General features: G+C 35.0%; 1 protein-coding gene across 1 annotated transcript; it reads right to left on the bottom strand.

Moving 5' to 3' along the window:
• Positions 1 to 490: 490 nt before the first annotated feature.
• On the bottom strand, positions 491 to 9830 carry LOC141505456 (sequestosome-1-like). Its single transcript, XM_074211299.1, is given in 6 exon segments — positions 491 to 1519; positions 1522 to 1690; positions 1692 to 1951; positions 5178 to 5262; positions 8163 to 8226; positions 9821 to 9830. Coding segments are annotated over 6 exon segments (1617 nt in total).
• Between the last annotated feature and the right edge of the window lie 11936 nt (positions 9831 to 21766).

The raw sequence follows: 21766 nt of genomic DNA, 5'->3' as shown, positions 1-21766 counted from the left end.
GGTCCTTTTTTTTTTAAAGACTGAATAATGTTTATTGAATGAATGGTGCTGGATATGGCAAAAGACAACAACATTAGTTCTCCACAAATTTAACTGAAGACTTGGTTACAAAGGTGAAAAGCTAAGACTACTTAACTGCAAGAAAACTGACATGAACCAGAGATAAGGGAACATGGAAACAAAGCACTAGGAAAACCTACCCTTTTTTTCTTGTCTTCACTCCATTGTCACTCCCCTCCCCTTACAAAACTATTAGTGAAGGGATGTTTCCTCCCTTGAAACAATGACACAATCAACGGACAGAGGTGAGTGTGCTGGTGCTCTCTTTGGTCTAAGCAAAAAGTGAACTGATATGGCTTCCAACATGACTGAACACAGAACTAAGAACCTTCACAAGAATAAGCTTAATTCCCAGAGAAGCTGGGACTGACAACAAGTCAGGTTACAGGACAGAAAAGTGAGTTGAGGGGGTTCCTAGAGCAGGAATCCCTTATGGATGAGGTGGATGCCTGGAATACTGGATGGCATCAAGAGCAGCCCCAATGTCATTGGTCTGCAGGAGTCTGGTGAGCCAGCCTCCCTCATCAGAGAAGCCCATGGACAGCATCTGGGAGAGGGATTCAATCAAACAGGGATCTGCTTCTGGTGGAAGATGTGGGTATAGGGCAGCTTCCCTGAGCCCTGTGGGCCCCTCTTGAGAGTGGTCCATGGAGTTCAGACTATCTGTTTCTGGCATCTGTAGGGGCTGCAGTTCTCCCATGGAAGGATCCACTTCTTTTGAAGACAAGTGAGTCCAGTCATCATCTCCTCCTGAACTGCTACCAGCCTCTACCTGATCTTGGGATAGTGGGTTCTCATCCACTTTCATGGAAGACTCCATGATTACCTTCTCCATCTGCTCAGAAAGGGCCATCATTTCCATTTCAGAGGTCTGGATGCTTGCTTGGCTTTTGCTGGAGGAACTGCTTGACTGAAGACTACTCTTCTCCTCACTGTTGGATTGGGAGAAGGATGGAGTCACCTTGCTTCTTTTTCCACCATGTTCTACATCAATGTCAACATCAATACCTAGAGGGCTAAGGGCAGCTGCCACACTTTCACCTACATTCTGTAGGAAGGTGACATTGGGGTCTGAGTCCTGTTGTGCACTAGTAGTACTAGCTGAAGCCATCTGACCTTGTTCTGCTCCTGGATTGGGGGGAGTTCCACCAGTTTGTGCCTGTGGAGCATTTGGATTCATGGGGTGAGGATCAACGAACCCCCATCCTGGCATCCACCCAAAAGGGGGGAAAGCCCCATGTCTCATCTTACGCAACCAACGTCGGCGAGAAAACCACTCAGGCAGGTGGGGGTGGAAGGGGTTCTGGAAGACAATCATGTTATACTCTTTGTGAAGACCTTTGCCTTCACAGGTGCTGCAGAGGTCGTAGTCTGGGCAGATGCTACACTTGAAGCGACTTCCCACCACTGGTCCATTACAGCCATCACAGATCACATTGGGATGCACCATGTTTGGGCGGGGGGCATCTCCTGGGCACAAGGAGGACGATGCTCCTGCCTGCATTCCTTCTTCTCTTTAATGTAAATCCGGAAAAGGTCATCCTTAATGTAGCGCATCCCCAGGCTCAGCTCCTCATCAGCGGAGAAGGCAATCAGATCCCCATCTTCATCTCGGTAGTGGGCCTGGAAGCGCCGGGAACACCTCGGCCACGCGCCGCAGCAGCGTCTCGCAGCGCCCCGGGCCGTCGAGCGCCTCCAGCGCGAAGCGCCGGATCTCCCGCGCCACCTTCTCCTTGCCCATCAGGTAGGCTTTCACCACCGGGCACCCCGGGGCCACTGCGGCCAAGGCTGAGGCGGCTGCGAGCGGTCGGAGCGGACGCGGGGCAGGAGAGGGCGAAGCGGGGCTGGAGCGGGAGAAGCGCGGCTGGAGCGGAGGGAGAACCACTGCCTCCTTTTATATATATACAAGGAAAGGTAAGAAGAATTTGAAAATTAGAGAAATATGACTGAAAGGTCAGTTCTTAGCCAGCAGGAGATGGAATCAAGGTTGAAGTAGAAGGATTGAACTCAGAGAGAACAAGGGCCATCTTCTTTGAATCTGTAGCAAAAGAGAGGTGAATAGGGAATGGTGTTGAGGAAATTTGAATACAGACTTGAAAAGAAGAGGGAGTTCTTAATGAGTGGAATTTATCAGTGAAGTGTGAGTCTAGATTCTCAACTGAGAGAGAATGGAAGAGAAAGGAAGAGAAGAATAAAAAGAAGAGAAGAGAGAAGGTTTTGAAAAACCTTTTGTGGGGAACATGATAGACTATATCTTCAAAACAAATAAATATCCAGTTGGAGAAGTAGCGCTAGTTGTTTAAATTATTCAGTCAATGCATTCTGTGTCTCATTAATAGTAGGAGACTGCAGGAAGTTGCTCTACATGTGTGTATGGTAAAGGGAAAGAATTGCAATTCTTTCTAGAATTTTCTTTAACTGTCTCTGTGGCAAAGGGCTGGAATTGCAATTATTTCTAGAATTTTCTTTAACTGTCTCTGGGACTTGAGTTCATGTTTCTTCTGATTTAGTTTATTTAAAAGCACTTACTGCTCTGGGTAGTTTTAAACTGATAATGACCCAAAGTAAGACTGAACCTGGCTATATCTTACTGGGTCGGCAATTGAAAAAGACATACACTAGTTTTGCAAGGAACAATAGAGCAAAGTGATTTAAAAGAATATTGGAGGGGGCAGCTAGGTGGTGCAATGGATAGAGCACTGGTCATGGTGTCAGAAGGATCCGAGTTCAAATCCGACCTCAGACACTTAATAATTGCCTAGCTGTGTGAACTTGGGCAAGTCACTTAAACCCATTGTTAAATAAAAAAAAAGTTAAGAGAAAAGAATATTGGAACAATAAGTATTTTTTTTTCCAGTTACTCTGGTACCTCATTTTCTCTTAACTTCAGAGTTGTCAGATTGTTAGTTGTTAGATCTTAGATTTACTGATAGAAAAGAGTCTAGAGGCTTTCATGCATTCTATATATATTAATATAGTCTAGGACCTTTATTTCACAGATGAGAAAATGGTATCTCAAGGAGCCTAAAGACCTTACCTAAGGTTACCTGTACACACTATAAGAATAGGACTAAACCCTAGGTTTTCTGACTCCAGAAACAATGCTCTTTTCGCCATGTCTTTCTAGACTTTATCCTCATTATATCCTATTCTTTAGAGTAAACTTGTCTGAAAGAAATTAGGGATTTTCTGCATTTCCACTGTTATCATATATGGTAACTAGTAATTTAATGTCTTGTGCCACCTCTATATAATATTTTTCCTAGTATGACCCCAGTCCTATAAATTATAAAACAAGACTTTATATAGCTTATTCTAACCTAACTGCTTCTGATGTGATATTTAAATGCAGTACTCACATCCCTTTCTTATTCTTTACCTCTAAAGTTAAGGGGGACAGGAGGAGATGGGAGAGGAATTGGATAATGTGACTTCCAAGGTTCTTTTCAGTTTTAATCTAAGGGTCTTTTGTTCAGTTGTCTTTCAGTAAAATCCAACTCTGTGTAAACCTATTTGGGGTTTTCTTGCAACAGACCCTGGAGTGTTTTGCTATTTTCTTCTCCAGCTTATTTATCTGTGAGGAACAGGGGCAAACAAGGTTAAGATACTTGCCTAGGATCACACATAATAAATGTATTTGGTTGAATTTGAACTCAGGAAGAAGAATTTTCTTGTCTTTAGGCCCAGCACTCCATCCACTGTGCCTAGCTACCAATCTACATCTCTGGTAAACTGCAATTAGAAACAATAATACACTCACAGAAAAGAATGAATCAAATTCCAAGCTACCTCAAACTTTTCAATCAAAATGTCAATTCAACCACAATAATGTTCTCCTGAAACATTTAGTGATTGAGTATATCCCTAGTAAAACATTCTTACACAGCCTTAGTGACCAAGAATTTACTTTCTAGGAAAAAAAAACAGCTAATATTATATAGGAATGTTTGTGGCAAAAATGATGCCATGTGGGTGTAATTTATCTTTCAGATAACAGACTATTCTGAGCTTATCATTCATAGAAATCAGAGATCAAAAACTGTTATTATTGGAAAGAAAAGTACTTCTGGTTCCATGTTGTGTGTGTGTGTGTGTGTGTGTGTACAAAATTATTGTAACTCATTGTTTAAAAGGTATTTGTACAAAACTTTTTCTCATTGGCAGAGATGGATTAATCAGTGCTCCAAAATCTGGCGTTAGGATTTTATATTGTTATAAATGGCTTGAGAATCCTTAGTTCAGAGTGATTAAAATGATTTTTATTAAGCTATCTTAACAAAATGGCACACCTCTCTCATGGTGGGAGAGAGGGGCAGGGAAATCCCAACATACAAGTTCTTTTATGCACATTGAAAGACTTTGTTCCTGCCCCATTTATGCCAGTCATAGGCTGAGATCACAAATCTAATTGATACATTGGTTCCTAAATATTTCCCCACCCTGCTCATTATAATAATGAGCAAGAACAGTTCTATCTCTATGAGCATGTACAAAGGAGAAGGTCAAGACTAGGTTATTCTAATCTAGTTTGTCATTTTTGGAATGGGATTCGGAGAACTCTCCCAGTTTTGTGATATTAGACTGGGGCCATTCCCCCTTTGTAATGGATTTCAAAGGGGCTCCCTCCACACCCTCTGAAGACCAAAAGCACCCTTCATTCCTCACAATATGATTAGTATGATATGTATAATTAATTTAATAATAATAACAATAAAAATAATAATAATAATAATAATTTAGTTTCTAGAGATCCTTTTCACAGGCAGGGTCTGAAAGGTCTGAAAGAAAGGTAGTAATTTGTTTTAATCACAAGTCCTACCGTGAACTGTGTTTGCCTGTTTTAAGTGAAGTGAAGACTGTACTGTTCAATAATAATGCACCCTGAAAACAATAATCTGCTTGTCATTCCCATAGGACTTCTACAGGGGTAGTCACAAGTGATATAATCATTGTATTGTCCTGAATGGTCAGTTTGTCCAAGGAAGATCACTGAAGCCCCCAAAATGCATGTACATATGCTCTGCCTATTCTTCAGCAAGGCAGAATTCCAAGGAATGGAGTAATCCCATAATATGCAAATCAGTTCCTTGCAAAGAAAGTAAGGAATAAACCACTACCTGATTTACTGACACTCTGTCTTTGGCCTGCTTTGTCACTCCCCAGGTTACAGACAGCACGGTTAAAAACTTGATTAAAAGAGAGCTAGAGGGAAGAGAGAGAGAACTTAGTGTTACAGTTTTGAACTTCAAGAGAAGAGACTAGTTCCAGATTCTCATGTTCACTTCATCCCAGATACTTTCTTTCTCTTCAAGGACCTGGAAAAAGTCTGGAACTAATGATTTCCCCATTGAAACCAGAAGCTAGAGGACCAGGATTTCTCTTCTCTCAAGTTTTCACCAATACCACCCCTCTAATGGAATACTGAATAATGTAATATAGAACAATAGATCTTTATCAATGACTTTTATACAATTGGTCTTAAAGTCACAGTTACATCATTCATTTACTTATAGTTATGCTTTCAATTCAATTCAGTTCATTCAAAAAAGCTGAAGATATAAAAGGTGGAAAAATGGCATCTTCCTTCAAGGAACGTGTCTTTTACCATATATAAACTAATAAATGAATTTAAGGTACATACAAATTTACAAGGTGATTTCAGGCCTGAGAATGTGCTAAATGGAGTCTCATGTAGGAGATAAAAACCAAAACTGTTCTTTGAAAGAAGTGAAAGAATACATGAAGTAGGGTTTTTCCAGAAATGAGAAAAACCTAGTAAAAAGGCAAAAGAGTGGGAAATAGAATGTAATACACTAAGAACCACTAGCATGTAGTTAAATTAGAACAGAGTTCATGAACGGAGACAATATGAAACAATCCAAGGAAGGTAGTTAGATTGGAGATGTCTTTATATTCCCAGTCAAGACTTTTTTATTTAGTTTTATACTAGAGGCAATATTTTGAAATATAAATTTGATACCTCTTTAGAGGATCAAATAGGAGAGATACTAGAAAAAAGAAATATTGGTGAATAATCTATTGCAATATTCTAAGTGAGAAGTGATGAGAGCTGGGAGCCAGGCTAGAGATTAAGTAAAGGGAGAGAAGAGAGCAGACACAAGTGGAAAAAGGATACATATTGAAGCTTGGTAGCTGATTGGATATAAAGATTTAGGGAGAGGGAAGAGTCAAGGATGATAACCAAGTTGTGAACTTGAATGATTGAATATGTTGGTAATTCTATCAATAGAAATATGGAAGTTTGAAGAAGTGGATTTGGAGAGAAGCCAAGTGATTTGTTCAGATGTGTTTTATATAACATGTAAGTGGAGATGAACTTTGGACAGTAGGAAATTTGGGATTGCAATTCAGCAAAGAGCTTATAAAGTAGGAAATAACTGACTAAAAAATAAAAGTCTAATATGATCAAAATTTTCACATGATTAATATCCTTAATGTTTGCCTGTAAAATGGGGCATGATAACCCCTGCATTATTTGCTTTCAATATGGGTTTATTTTAAGACTCAAATGAGATAATATCTATAAATATGTTGTAATGCTAAGTTATATTATTCTACACTATGGGTAATTGAAGATAAGCTTTGCCTTAGGGATATCATAGAACAATGCTAGATTTAAAGTCAGAAGACTTTAATTATTTGTGTAAGCATGAAAAAGTTACTTAACCTCTCCAATGAGTTCTTCACTTATTAAATGGGAATATTATATCCCTAGTACCTCCCAATATATCATGATGCTCATAAGCATATAAAATAGTCTGAAGATCTTAATGAGCTATATAAATGAAATTATTATTGGTTATTTCAATTATACATGTTTTTATGTATGTGTACATGCATACATACACCTGCCCCTACTCCTGAGCCTATAAAGAAAGAGGCAACTTGTAGAATGGTTATCAGACATTTTGAATCATAGGAGATATAATTTACTGGAAATCATCACTCCCCTTTATGGTTCAAATTTGTACCAAATAAATTTCATGCACATTTTTTGTAAGAATTTCCATTGTTATTATTCCAAGAACTTAGAAAATATATATATACATATATATATGTATATATATGTACATTCAATTAATGTCCTGATACTCCTGAGATGTGGGTGGAAATGGAGCTTTGTTAATCTTGATAATTCTCTTTTTTAACTCCTCAAATGTGAGTTGCTTAACAAAGTACTGGGGACTCAGAAGCCTGGGCTTCTCTTATTTCATAGTGCTTCTAGAAAGTTTGACATCAATACAAAAGATTTTTGGGAAAATATATAAAGAAATTATAACAAAATATGTTCTGATGGGAAAGGATTCTATCTTTAGGCAGGACAATAGAAAACATCTGCTCAATTTGCAGTTTTTGGTCCTATAATGTTCCAATCACAACTTGGGTCCAACAAATCACCTACTTTATTCAGTCTCCTAACTTTGTACCTCCTATTTTACAGTCCCCTTACTCTACCTCACCCTGGTCCCTTGCCTTTTAACTTCAAATCATTTCAATTTGCCTTTTCAGTCAGTTTACTTGACTATAAATTGGTCAGCCCTTTTGCATTGGGTTGAAGAACTTGACTGTGAAATGTGCCCCTTTCTGTATACACGAGAAAGAAAAAGGTCTTAACTAAGCTATTAAAGTATAGCATGATCCGTTAATTCTGACACCATCACATTGTGGAATACCTAAACTCCTCTAGGAGCCATCAATCAAACCCCAGATGCTTACAAAATAGTCCATTTTTTTGTGAACTCTAAGTCTATCTTCAGGGTTCCTTCAATAAAAAGTAGCTTCAATGACCAAGAATATTCCTCCTTTTATGATTCCTTCTCACATCCTATTTTTTCCCATGTCATTTTTTAATGAAGAAAGTCACTGATAAGTACAGTCAGTATTTCTAAAGTAAAAATTAATGAATAAATGACAAAAAATAGAAAAAAAGAAGCATAACATACATGGTTTTTAGATTTTCTAATAAATGCTTATTAATTTCTTTCCTTGGTCTTTAAAGTTCTGTACCTGGGTTTACTAATATCTCTGCTGTGAGTGTTGTTTTCCACCTTTGGTGTCTAGCTGATCCACCTAATTCTCACCTGTAATTCCAAGAAGCTGCAACATGTGCAGCAATCACACCCAACAAACCATTTTGACAGATGGCTAAAAAATGTTGAGGGTGACAGGGGTCTCAAACCATTTGTGAGTTAGGAGTTAATTACAAGCATGTAAATACTTCCCCGGTACAATGAGTGAATAACAATTTGTTCCAAAATTTGTTCCACTAAAGGTGGCTGAAGTAGGTGTTATGATATTTAGGTGTTAGATATGAAGTAGGTGTTAGATATGAGGATATCAAAGTCATACACTGAATCCCGAGCTATCATCAGTTGTTTTGGCTCTGTCCTGTCACTGAACCGAGAAAACTACAGGAAAAAAGAGTGAGGCTGAAGACTTCGTACAACTCTGACTCAATTAACGATATCCCATACCAGCTTACCATTTTTACATGGACTATTTGTGTACAATAGTAAAACATTCTAAGGTCATATTGATCTGATCAGTCACCATTGGACACACGGTAATTTGATTCTAACATAATGATGTCATTTTTGATCCTCTGAAAATGAAAGACAACAACAGACAACCAACCAACCAACTTGGGATTATACTCCTGTGGTATTGCATGGCTGACCTCATGTTTTTTGTTTTTGTTTATGTTTTTCTAAGGGAAAATTAAGGCATGGGAAACAAGTTACCTGATTGAAGGACACTAATTCAGGAGCAATTCTAACAATAGAGTCTAGGCACTCTGGCTTCTATTTCTCTTATTTTACATATACCTCATTATTCTTTTACTATATGCTAACTCTGTCTAGCAAAGCTAGTTTTCTTTTTTAGGCACTTGCCCTCTTAAGCATGAAGGAAGCATAAGCCTCCTTCCATTCTGCTTTTATTGTCTCGAGGACTTCTGAGTCAGAGCCAAGATGGCAGCATGAACCTAACATGTTCCTGGAGCTTTTCCCTACCAAAGATAAATGAATCCTCTACTTTGACATTCACTCTACAGATCCCACCAAGAAAAAGAGAAGATTCAAAGAAGTTTTCAGTGGTAGACATCGTAGAGGATCTTCAGTGAAAAGGGGAAAAGGGGAAGTAAAGTCCAGGAGGCAGGAGAGCAGGAAAGCCAGCAAAGCATTTTTAGCTACAATGCAATCCTGGTCCCCATAATTTGACAATAGCAGACATCCCAGCAACTATATAGCAAACCAGCAGGGAGGACTCCAGCCCCAAACAAATAAATTAAACATGTATATACATATATATATACATATATATATATGTATATATATATATAAAAGAAATTAGACATATATATATATAATATATAATTATCATCTGAAAAAATGTTCCATATCATTATTGATTAGAGAAATGCAAATTAAAACAACAATGAGGTACCACCTCACACCTGTCAGATTGGCCAAGATGAGAAAAAAGGAAAATTATAATGTTGGAGAGGTTGTGGGAGGATTGAGACATTGATTCATTGCTTGTGGAATTGTGAACAGATTCTGGAGAGTAATATGAAACTATGCCCAAAGAACAATAAAACTGTTCATACACTTTGATCCAGCAATTCCAATTTTAGGTTTATATCCAGAAGAAATTATATAAAAAAGGGAAAAATCCTACATGTTCCAAAATATTTTTTAATTTTTAATTTTTTATTTACATTTTTTGTTTGTTTATTTACTCTCAGCCATTTGCACATGTATTTTTTAAGTTACAAAATTTCTTTCCATGCTCCCTTTCTACTCCCTCCCTTCATCAACAATCAGTCAGGTTAGCATTGTACATACATATTTTGATAAACATATTTGCAGATTAGTATTATTTATATTTGATATGCAAAATTAGGATTAAGGGAAAGAGATACATAAAAGATAATTTTTATAAAGTGTTCAGCAAATTCTGAAGACTTGGGTTTTTTTTATATGTTTTGTGTGTGTTTTGTTTTGTTTTGTTTTTCTTCCTCTGGATGGGGATGACATAGTCCATAGCTGATTTAATACAGTTGTCCTAGCTCTCTGAACTGCTTAGAGGAGCTATTTCCATCAAGATTGTTCATCTCTCAATGTTGTTGTTTATGTGTACATTATTCTCTCATATTTCAAAATGTTCACAGGAGGTTTTTCTGGTAGTGTCAAAGAATTGGAAATTGAGGGGATGCCCATCAATTGGGGAATGGCTAAACAAGTTATGGTACATGAATACTATAGAATATCATTGTTCTATAAGAAATCATTAATTGAGGTAGCTAGGTGGCACAGTGGATACAGCACCAGTGTTGGAGTCATGAGGACCTGAGTTCAAATCTAACCTTAGACACTTAATAATTGCCTACTTGTGTAACTCCATTGCCTTATATAAATGAAATTTTTTTTAAAAAGAAATCAAAAATAGTCAAATTGTATACAACCTTAAAAGGGAAGATATAACAGTTCTAATTCTTGAGAACTTTACATCTCTTGGGATAATTAAAGGGTCACATATAATTGAAAAGATTGGACTTAAAGAATATGGGTATAATTGGGTCTTATCTCTCCACTGAAGAGGTCCAAAAATGATTTCACTATGTTTGAAATAAAAAGCCCAGATGAAAATCAAGGGTATTAACTTTAAATTTAAGTGTCTCATTACCCTTTGGTCCACTTTAATTTAGCTGTGCTAACAAAAGCTTAGCACTTTTTCCGATGAGGACATCATAAACTGGGTAGTCCCGAGTCAGTGATTCTTTAACTTTCAATTATTTGTAAAGTTCTCAGGTAAGATCTTCAGAGTCTCCCAGTATATAGAGATCTTTAAGAATTTTGCAATTATCAAACAACAAATTATAGCTAGATTTAATGATTATCTTAGATATGACAATAACAAGGCAAATACCAAAACTTATGGGACATAGCCAGGGATATATTCTATCTTTGAATGCTTACATGGATAAAATAGAGAAAGAGGAAATCAATGAACTGAGCATGCAACTAAAAATGTTAGAGAGTGAACAAATTAAAAAACCACAAATTAAATATTAAATTGGAAATTCTAAAAATTAAAGGAGAAATTAATGAAACTGAAAGAAGAAAACTATTGGAGTAATAAAATTAATAAAAAGTAATTAAAACAAAGAATTGTTTTTATGAAAAACAATAAAATTGATAAACCTTTGTTTAAGGTTTGATAAACCTTAATTTGACTTAAAAAAAAGAAAGAAGAAAACCAAATTTCTAGTATCATAAATGAAAAAGGTGAACTCATCACAAATGAGATTAAAGTAATAATAAAGAATTATTTTTCCCCAACTGTATGCCAACAAATTTGATAATCTACGTGAAATGAATGCTTATAAAAATGTAAGCTGCCCAGGTTAAATGAAAAGGAAATTAAATACTTAACCCTATCTCAGAAAAATAAATTCAACAATCCATTATTGAACTCCCTAAGAAAAAATCTCCAGGGTCAGATGGATTCACAGGTGAATTCTATCAAACATTTAAGGAACAATTGGTTCCAATTCTGTATAAACTCTTAGGAAAAATAGGTGAAGATGGAACTTTACCTAACTCCTTCTATGACACCAATATGGTGCTGATACCTAAACCAGGAAGAGTCAAAACAGCGACAGAAAATTGTAGATCAATTTCCCTAATGAATATTGATGCAAACATCTTAAATAACATCTTAGCAAAGTGATTACAGCAAGTTATCACTAGGATAATATACTATGACCAAGCAGGATTTATCCCAGGAAGGCAGGGTTTTTTCAATATTAGGAAAATTTTTTATGTAATTGATTATATCAAATAACAAACCTAACAAAAATCATATGATTCTCCCAAAAGATGCTGAAAAAGGCTTTGACGAAAATACAGCACCCATTCCTACTGAAAACACTGGAGAGTGTAGGAATAAATGTATTGCTCCTCAGAATGATAAGCAATATTCATCTGAAACCATCAACAAGCATAATATGCAATGGGGATAAACTAGAGGCATTCCCAATAAGATCAGGAGTGAAACAAGGGATGCCCATTATCACCACTGTTATTCAATATAGTATTAGAAATGTTTGTTTCAGCAATAAGAGAAGAAAAAGAAATCGAAGGAATTAGAATTGGGAAGGAAAAAAAACTCTCACTCTTTGACGATGACATGATGGTACACCTAGAGAATCCTAAAACTTCATCTAAAAACTATTAAAAACATTTAGCAACTTTAGCAAAGGATATAAAATGAATCCTCAGCATTTCTATGTATTACTAGCAAGAGCTAGAAAGAGAAATTCCATTTAAAGTAACTTCAGACAATGTAAAATATTTGGGAGTCCACCTGCCAAGGCAGACTCAGTAACTCCATGAAAACAGTTATAAAACACTTCTCACACAAATAAAATCACATTTAAATAACTGGGCAAATATCAACTGCTCATAGATAGGACAAGCTAATATAATATAAATGACAATTCTACCTAAATTAAGCTTCTTATTTAGTGCCCTACCAATCAAAATTCCAAAAAATTACTTTAATGAGTTAGAAAAAATTGTAAGCAAATTCATATGGAGAAATTAAAAATCAAGAATTTCTAGGGATTTAATTAAAAAGTTCAAAAAGAAGGTGATTTAGCCTTATCAGATCCAAAATTATATCATAAAGCATCAGTCATCAAAACTGTCTGGTACTGGCTAAAAAATAAAGTGCTGGATCAGTGGAATAGACTAGGTACAAAAGAAAAAGCAGGAAATGTTTATAGTAATCTGCTGTTTGATAAACCCCAAAAGTTCACTTTTTCTGGAATAAGAAATCTCTCTTTGATAAAAACTGGAAAAAATTGGAAGTTAATATGACAGAAACTTGGATTAGACCAACATCTCACACCCTATATCAAGATATCAAAATGGGTATAGAATTTATACATAAAAGGCAAAATTATAAGCAAAGTAGGAGATCAAGGTGTAGTTTACTTGACAGATCTATGGAAAGGGAAGACGTTTATAACCAAGGAAGAGATGGAGAACATCATTTAAAACAAAGTAGATAATTTTAATTACATTAAATTAAAAACAAACAAAACCCACTGTAACCAAGATCAAAAGAAATGTAGTAAATTGGGAAATAATTTTTACAACTGCTATTTCTGATAAAGGACCCATTTCTAAAATATTTAAAGAACTGAGTCAAATTTATAAAAAAAACAAGCCATTCCCCAATTGACCAATGGTCAAAGGATATACAAAAGCAATTTACAGATGAGGAAATCAAAGCTATTCATAGTCATTTAAAAATTACTCTTAATCATTATTTATTAGAGTATTGCAAATTAAAGTAGCTCTGAGGTACTTCCTCATACTTCTGAGATTGACCAATTTGACCAAAAAGGACAATGATCAATGTTGGAAGGATGTGGGAAATCTGGGACACTAATACATTGCTGGTAGACTTGTGAACTGATCCAATCTTTCTGGAGAGCAAATTTGGAATTAAAAGAGCAACAAAATGTGCAAATCCTTTGATCCAGAAATACCACTATTGGGTCTATATCCTGAAGAGATCATGAAAAAGGGTAAGAACATCACTTGTACAAAAATATTCATAGCAGTTATGTGGTAGCAAAGAATTAGAAATTGAGTGAATGTCCATCAATTGGGAATGGCTGAACAAATCCTGGTATATGTACCTTATGGAACACTATTGTTCTATTAGAAACAAAAGGGATAGGAATTCAGAGAAACCAGAAGGAATTAGCATGAACTGATGATGAGTAAGATGAGCAGAACCAGAAGAACATTGTACACCATAACAGCAACATGAGAGTGAAGATTAACTTTAATGGACTTGCTCATTTCATCAATGCAATCATCAAGGGGAGTTTTAGGGTATCTGTGATGGAGAATATCATCTGTAGCCAGAGCAAGAAATGTGGAATTTGAACATAGAGCAAAGACTATTACTTTCAGTTTTTTTTAAAGTTGTCTTATGTACTATGCAATTTTGCTATCTCTTACATTTTATTTTTTTCCTCGAGGATATGATTTTTATCTCAACACATTCAATTTTGATCAATATATAGCATGGAAACAATGGAAAGATTATCAGACTGCCTTCTGTGGGGGGGAGGAAAGGGAGGTTGGGGGAAAATTGTAAAATTCAAAACATTACAAAAATGATAGGTAGTAACTACTACTGTAAATAATTGGAAAACAAATAAAATATTTGTATTATAGAAAGATTCTTGCAGTCAATTAGATCAGGGTTTGACTTAATCCACACTTCACTTAACAAGGGGTTAAGTAGCCTGGATGGGGAGGGTGGGGTAAAGTATGAGAGAAAATAGGGTGGGGGAGGTCCACAAATAGTTCAAGAAATGATTTGGCTTTGTATGATACTTTGGCTCATGAGGATGATTGTGTGCCTTTGAAGGGTACTTGAAAAAGGAGGTAACATAAAAATGATTATAATTATAATTGGATGTAATTTGAGACAATGCTGCTTATCGAGCAAGCAATCAAGCAAACAATCTGTGATGATACTTTGATAACAATATGAGCTTATCAAGGAATCAGATAATCAAACTGTGATTGATAATACCCTATTAATAGTATTAGAGGGATAAGTAACCCCAGATGAAGAGGTACAAAGATTTATGATTTTAGAGGGAAAGAAAGAAGAGTGTGAACTCAGTAAATTTTATTCAATAGATTTGGCCCAAAGAGGGAATAAGATTCATCACACTTGGGTTTAAAAATTTATACTAATCTACAGGGAAGGGGATGATGGGAAAAGGGAAAGATAAAGGAACAAGGGATGGATAAAAGGAAAAAGGAAGGTAAAATAAACTGAAAGTTAAAAAGGGAGTAAAATTTTGGTGAGGAAGAATAAGAGGAAAGGAAAGAGAAAAATATAAATGTAGAAAGACAGATAGCACGGAGGGTAATACAGAGTTAGTAATTTTATGAATGTGAATAAATGTGAATGGAATGAACTATCCCATAAAACAGAAGTGGATAGCAGAATGAATTAAAAGCCAGAATCCTACAATATTTGTTTATAAGAAACTTATCTGAAGCAGAGAGATATACACAGGGTAAAGGTATAAGGTTGGAGCAAAATATATTATGCCTCAACTGAAGTAAAATAATCTGGGGGAGCAATCCTAATCTCAGATAAAGTAAAAGTAAAAATCAATCACATTAAAAGGGATAAGGAAGGAAACTACATCTGTTTAAAAGGCACCATTGGTAATGAATCTATTTCATTACTAAACATGTATGCACCTAGTTGTACCGGACCCAAATTCCTAGAGGAAAAATTGAGTGAATAAGAAGACATAGACAGTAAAACTTTAATAATAAATAACTTTAATAAGACATCAATCTCCCTTTCTCAAAACTAGATAACTAATCACAAAATAAACGAGATGGAAGTTAAGAAGATGAACAAAATCTTAGAAAATTTAGATATGACAGATCTCTGAAGAAAACATAATGGGGATAGAAAAAAATATATCTTTTTCTTGGTAGTACATGGCACCTATGCCAAAATGTATGTACTAGGGCACAAAAACTTTTTAATCAAATGCAGAAAGGTAGAAATAATACACACTTCTCAGACCATAATGCAATAAAATTTACATGTAATAATGGGTCATGGAAAGATAAACCAAGAACTAATTGGAAATTAAATAACTATCTTATATAATTGGTGGATCAAACAGCAAATAATAGAAATAATCAAAAATTATGTCCAAGAAAATGATGCTAATGAGACATCATGTCACAATTTATGGGATGCAGCCAAAGCAGTTTTGAGGGTAAACTTTATCTCTCCAAATGCCTATATAAGATAGAGATAGAGGAGTTCAATGAATTGGGTTTCCAACTAAAAAAGCTAGAAAAAGAATAAATTCAAGATACCAAATTAGAAATTCTGAAAATCAAGGAAGAGAGTAATAAAATTGAAAGCAAGAAAACCATTGATCTCATAAATAAAACTAAGAGTTGATTTTATAGAAAAGTCAATAATATATACAAACCTTTGTTTAATCTGATTAAAGAAAGAAGATAACCAAATTACCAGGATCAAAAATGAAAACAGTGAACCAAAAACCAATGAGAAGGAATTGAAAGAGATAATTCAGAAATATTTTTCCTAACTGTATGCCAATAAATTGGATAACTTGAGTGAAATAGATGAATATTTATAAAAATGCAAACTGCCCAGATTAACAGAAGAGGAAATAAATTACTTAAATAACCACATTTCAGAAAAAAAGAAATTTAATAATCATCAATAAACTACCTAAGAAAAAGTCTTCAGGTTCAGATGATTTACAAGTAAAATGATTCCTATTCTACATAAACTATTTAAAAAAATACGAGAGGAAGGAGTTCTGCCAAACTCCTTTTATGACACCAACATTGTGCTGATACATAAACCAGGAAGAACCAAAACACACAAAGAAAATTATAGACCAATCTCCCTGATAAATATTGATGCAAAATATCTTAAATAAAATTTTAGCAAAGAGACTACAGCAAGTTATTATTATTAGGATAGTATACCATCATTGGGTAGGATTTATACTAAGTAGGCTGGGATGGTTCAATATAGGAAAACCCTAAACATAATTGAACATACCAATAGCAAAACCAACTAGAAATCATATGATTATCTCAGTATCTGCTGAAAAAGCCTGTGATAAAATACAACCTCCATTCCTATTAATAACACTAAAAATATAAAATATAAGGAATAAATGGAGTTTTCCTTAAAAATAATAAATAGTATATAAATAGTATCTAAAACATCAACAAATATTTTATGTAATGGGGATAAACTCAGAGCATTCCAATAAAATCATCATAATTATTCTATATAGTATTAGAAATGCTAGCTGTAACAATAAGAAGAAAAGAAATTGAAGGAATCAGAACTGGCAATGAGGAAGCAAAGCAGATGGAGAACCTAAGAAAATCATCTCAAACTCTCCTTGAAACAATTAATAAATTCATCAATGTAGCAGGATATAAAATAAACCCACATAAATCATCAGCATTTCTATATATGAACAACAAAGTCCAAGAGCAACAATAGAAAGAGAAATTCCATTTAAAGTAACTATATACATTAAATGTATGGAAATCTACCTTTCAAGACAAATCCTGAAACTTTTGTTGAGTATGAGCACAATTAAAAAGCTTGTCTCACCCAAATAAAGTCAGATCTAAATAATTGGGAAAATGTCAATTGCTCATGGTTAGGTCAACCTAATATATAAAAATGACAATTCTACCCAAATTAAATTACTTATTCAATGCTATACCAATCAAACAACCAAATTACTACTTTACCAACTTAGAAAAATAAATAGTAACACAATTGATCTGGAAAAATTGTAAAGGATGGTGGCCTAGCTCTACTAGATCTAAAAGCAGCAGTCATCAAAATGGTCTAGAAATAGAGTAATGGATCAGTGCATTAGGAGAGGTTCAAAAGAAACCTCAGTAAATGATTCCTGCAATCTACTGTTTGACAAACCCAAAGATATCAGCTTCGGGGATAAGGACTCACTACTTGACAAAAATTGTTCGGAAAACTGGAAAATATCAAGGCAAACATGAGGCACAGACCCATATCTCATCCTATACCAAAATAGGGTCAAAATGGGTACAGAATTTACATATAAAGGGTGACACCCATAGATAAATTAATAAACCAAGAAATACTATCTATCAGATCCTGGAAAGGGAATAAATTTATGACTAAACAGGAATTAGAGTACATTATAACCTATAACCTGAATGATTTTGACTATATTAAATTTGTTTTGAGGTTTTTCTGCAAGGCAATGGGGTTAAGTGACTTGCCCAAAGTCACACAGCTAGTAATTATTAAGTGTCTGAATCTGGATTTGAACTCAGGACCTCTTGACTCCAGGACCAGTGCTTTCTCCACAATGCTGCCTAGCTGCCCCCGTGACTACAATAAATTAAAAAATTTTTGCACTAATAAAATCAATGCTGCCAAAATTAGAAGGAAAGCAGAAAGCTAGGAAACAGTCTTCACAAGTGTGAGTTCTAATAAAAGTCTCATTTCTAAAATATATAGAGAATTGCATCAAATTTATAAGGTTGCAAGTTATTCCTCAATTGATAAATGGCCAAAGGATATGAATAGACAGCTTTCATATGGAGAAATTGAAGCTATACACACACACACACACACACACACACACACACATGTATAATCATATAAAAATGCTCCAAATCATTATTGATTAGAGAAATGCTAATCAAAACAACAATGAGGTATCACCTCACACCTATCAGACTGGACAAGATGAGAAAGAAGAGAAAATGATCAATGCTGGAGAGGTTGTGGGAAGATTGGGGCACTGATGGCGGAGTTGTGAACAAATCCAACAGTTCTGGAGAGCAATATGGAACTATGCCCAAAGAGCAATAAAATGCAATTCCAATTCTAGGTATATATCCAGGAGAAATTATAAAAAATGGGAAAAGTCCTACATGTTCCAAAATAGTCATAGCAGTTCTTTTTGTAGAGGCAAAGAATTGGAAATTCGGGGTCTGCTCATCAATTAGGGAATGGCTGAACAAGTTATGGTACATGAAAATTATGGAATACTATTGTTCTATAAGAAACCATAAATGAATCAACTGTAGAGAAGCATGGAATGACTTATGTGATCTGATGCTGAGTGAAGGGAGTAGAACCAAGAGAGAAATGTACACATTAACAACAACATTGTGAAATAATCAGCCTTAAAGGAAGTAGCTCCTCTCAGCATTTCAGAGAGCTAGGACAACTATAGACTAGGGGCAATGTTATCCCTAGCCAGAGGAAGAAAAACAAAACATAAGAAAACCAAGAAAAAGAAAAAGAAGAAAAAGAAAGAAAAGAAAAAAATAAACCCTTCAGTATCTGATGAACATTTTATTAAAACGATCTCTTATATACTTGTTCCCTTAATCCTAATTCCTCATATGTAAAATGACTAATATGTAAACATGTTTGACAAAAATATATATGTTCAATTCTAACCTGACTATTTTGAGTGGAGGGGAGTGGGAAGGGAGGATGGAAGAAATTTTATAACTTAAAAATATACATGTGCATATGGATGAAAATTAATAAATTAAAAAGATAATATTGTCTCTCAATGAATATTGCCCAAGGGCAGTCTAAATGATTTATTCATCAGTTTTTTCTTTCTCCATCTTCAGAATCTGCTATGACTTAGATGACAAATTTCATGAGACTGGAGTCAATGTCTTATTTCAATTTTCCTTCCTCATGTGTCTAACACATTCAGTTAAAGGAAATTTTTATATTCATGCAAAGTATTAATATATATATATATATATATTTATATATAAATGGGTAGTGGAACTTTTTTGATTTTACTTTGATCAGATGTATGCCACTTATTCATATTATTTCCATATTATTTTATAGTCAGCACAATTTTATGCTGGCCTATATACCTTCAACATTTTAATGACAATTAAAATAAAGGCCTAACATTTCTATACAATTTAGGCTCAATAAGGGCCTAACATTTAATCAATTTTTATTTTAATTTTTTTAATGTTTTCAGTTCCAAATTCTCTCTATCCCACCCTCTCTTTCCCATTGATTAAGAAGGCAAAAAACAGCATGCCCATTATACATATGAAATCATGTAAAACCTATTTCCACATTACTTTTACTGTATTTTTTTAAAAAGCAAAAAAGAATAAAGTGGAAAAAATATTTAATTTGTACTCTGTTCATTAATTCTCACTCAGGAGATAGAAATCATTAATAATTATTTGTCATGTCACTTTGGACATAGAACTGTACTTATTAGATAGGGGAATAAAGGTTAAAAAATTACAATCCCTACTTCAATGTGTATGCAGAGTATGTAAATATATATATATATATATTATATATATATATAATATATATATATATATATATATATATCAGTATATACAAGGGGATTCAGGGGGCATCAGTTTTGGGGAGAATAAAGAAGAGTTTTATGAAGAAAATGGTGATTCTTGAGCTGAGTGTTACAGATTGTAGAAGATTTTTTGAGGCAGAGTTGAGCAAGAAATACATTCTATACTTGGCGTGAGAAGCACTGCAAAGATACAGAATTAGGAGATGGAAATCTATGTGTGAGAAAAATATAAAGCCAGTTTGGCTCATCCATGTTGTTGTTTGGCCTTCGTTTTCAAATAGCACCAATGACATCATGGAGTGATGTCTTGAATTGCATGTGAATTGGATTTAAGTGAGGTCATCAAAGTCCAGGGGCAAGACAAATGTCAGGATGACTGACAATACCCAGGATGGAGTGGATGTACTTGAAGTTTTTGATGTCTGATTTTAAGTCCTCCACATGGTCTGCTTCAACTCTTTTTATGCCTTTGTAACAAATTATTCTCATCTGCCCATAATGATGGTGGAAGACTTCATATAATTGGAATAGAAGACATTCTCCTAACTCACCAATAGGTTTGAGATTTACCAATGTATATGTGTATGGGGAAGTCAGCGCTGTGGTAGCAATGGGTATGTGTGGTTGTATATAGGGGTGAGTGTAGGGGTGTGTGTGTGTGTGTGTGTGTGTGTGTGTGTGTGTGTGTGTGTGTGCGCGTGTGTGTGTGTGTGTGTAGCTCCAAGAAACTGTAAAATGTGTAACAACCATTCCAGCAAAACCCACTCAGCAGCAGCCTAACCCACAGAATGAAAGTAGATAAAGTCTATTTAAATATAGATTTTTCATACCATAGACTCTTATCTTGCCTTACTGGTTGGGTAAAAGTATTCCCAAAGTGGCTGTGGAAACCAGAGAGTGCTAAGGTATTGAATTGGGGAATGGGGGTGGGGGATCAGAAGCAAGAATTTCCTCTACAAAATTGGATATCCTCATTAAGGATCAATCATCCTCTTCCAATTAATAAGATACTAACTACTTCCTAATCTTGTTTATGTTTTTTGAATATATGGTTGTGAGGAATTCTTTCTCCCTGTAACTTCTATCTGTTGGTTCTAGTTTGTTCTACAAATTGAGGACATAAAAGCACAAGAAGAAATGTTTGTGAGTTTGTGTGTGTGTGTGTGTGTGTGTGTGTAGGCATGTGCATGTGAAAATGGTGACAGCGCTATAGTATGAACACCTAAGCAAGACAAATGTTATTGGTAGTAGAATACACTAGTCATTTGTGGTCATAACGCCCAAGAACCTGTGCTTATTGTTGTTGTTGTTTTTCCCTTATAGAAGAGGACCAAGGACATCTGGAGAGTGATGTCTTTACTTGCAAGTGAATTGAATTAAAATAAGATAGAGTTGTCTTACAACCACAGATCTCAATGATAATAAAACCCAACTGTGACTGTAGATTCAGTTGTGAAGAGTGATGAATCTTAGGAAGGACCATATTTACCCAAGTGAATTAATAGGAATTTGGCACACTTCATTTAATTGTCTGTCACAATGTTGGGAATCTCTGGTGTCACCCAACAGTCATTGACTGTGTAACACTACTTCTTATGTTTTAGAGTGAACTTGTGATATCATTGGTTTGAGGAACTTGTAGATGAGAGAACTCCATCTATCAATGATAGTGTACACTTT

Source organism: Macrotis lagotis, chromosome 1 (assembly GCF_037893015.1).
Source record: "Macrotis lagotis isolate mMagLag1 chromosome 1, bilby.v1.9.chrom.fasta, whole genome shotgun sequence".
NCBI classification, from domain to species: domain Eukaryota; kingdom Metazoa; phylum Chordata; class Mammalia; order Peramelemorphia; family Peramelidae; genus Macrotis; species Macrotis lagotis.
The sequence above is the reverse complement of the archived record's forward strand: the minus strand, read 5'-3'. Positions and strand labels throughout refer to the sequence as shown.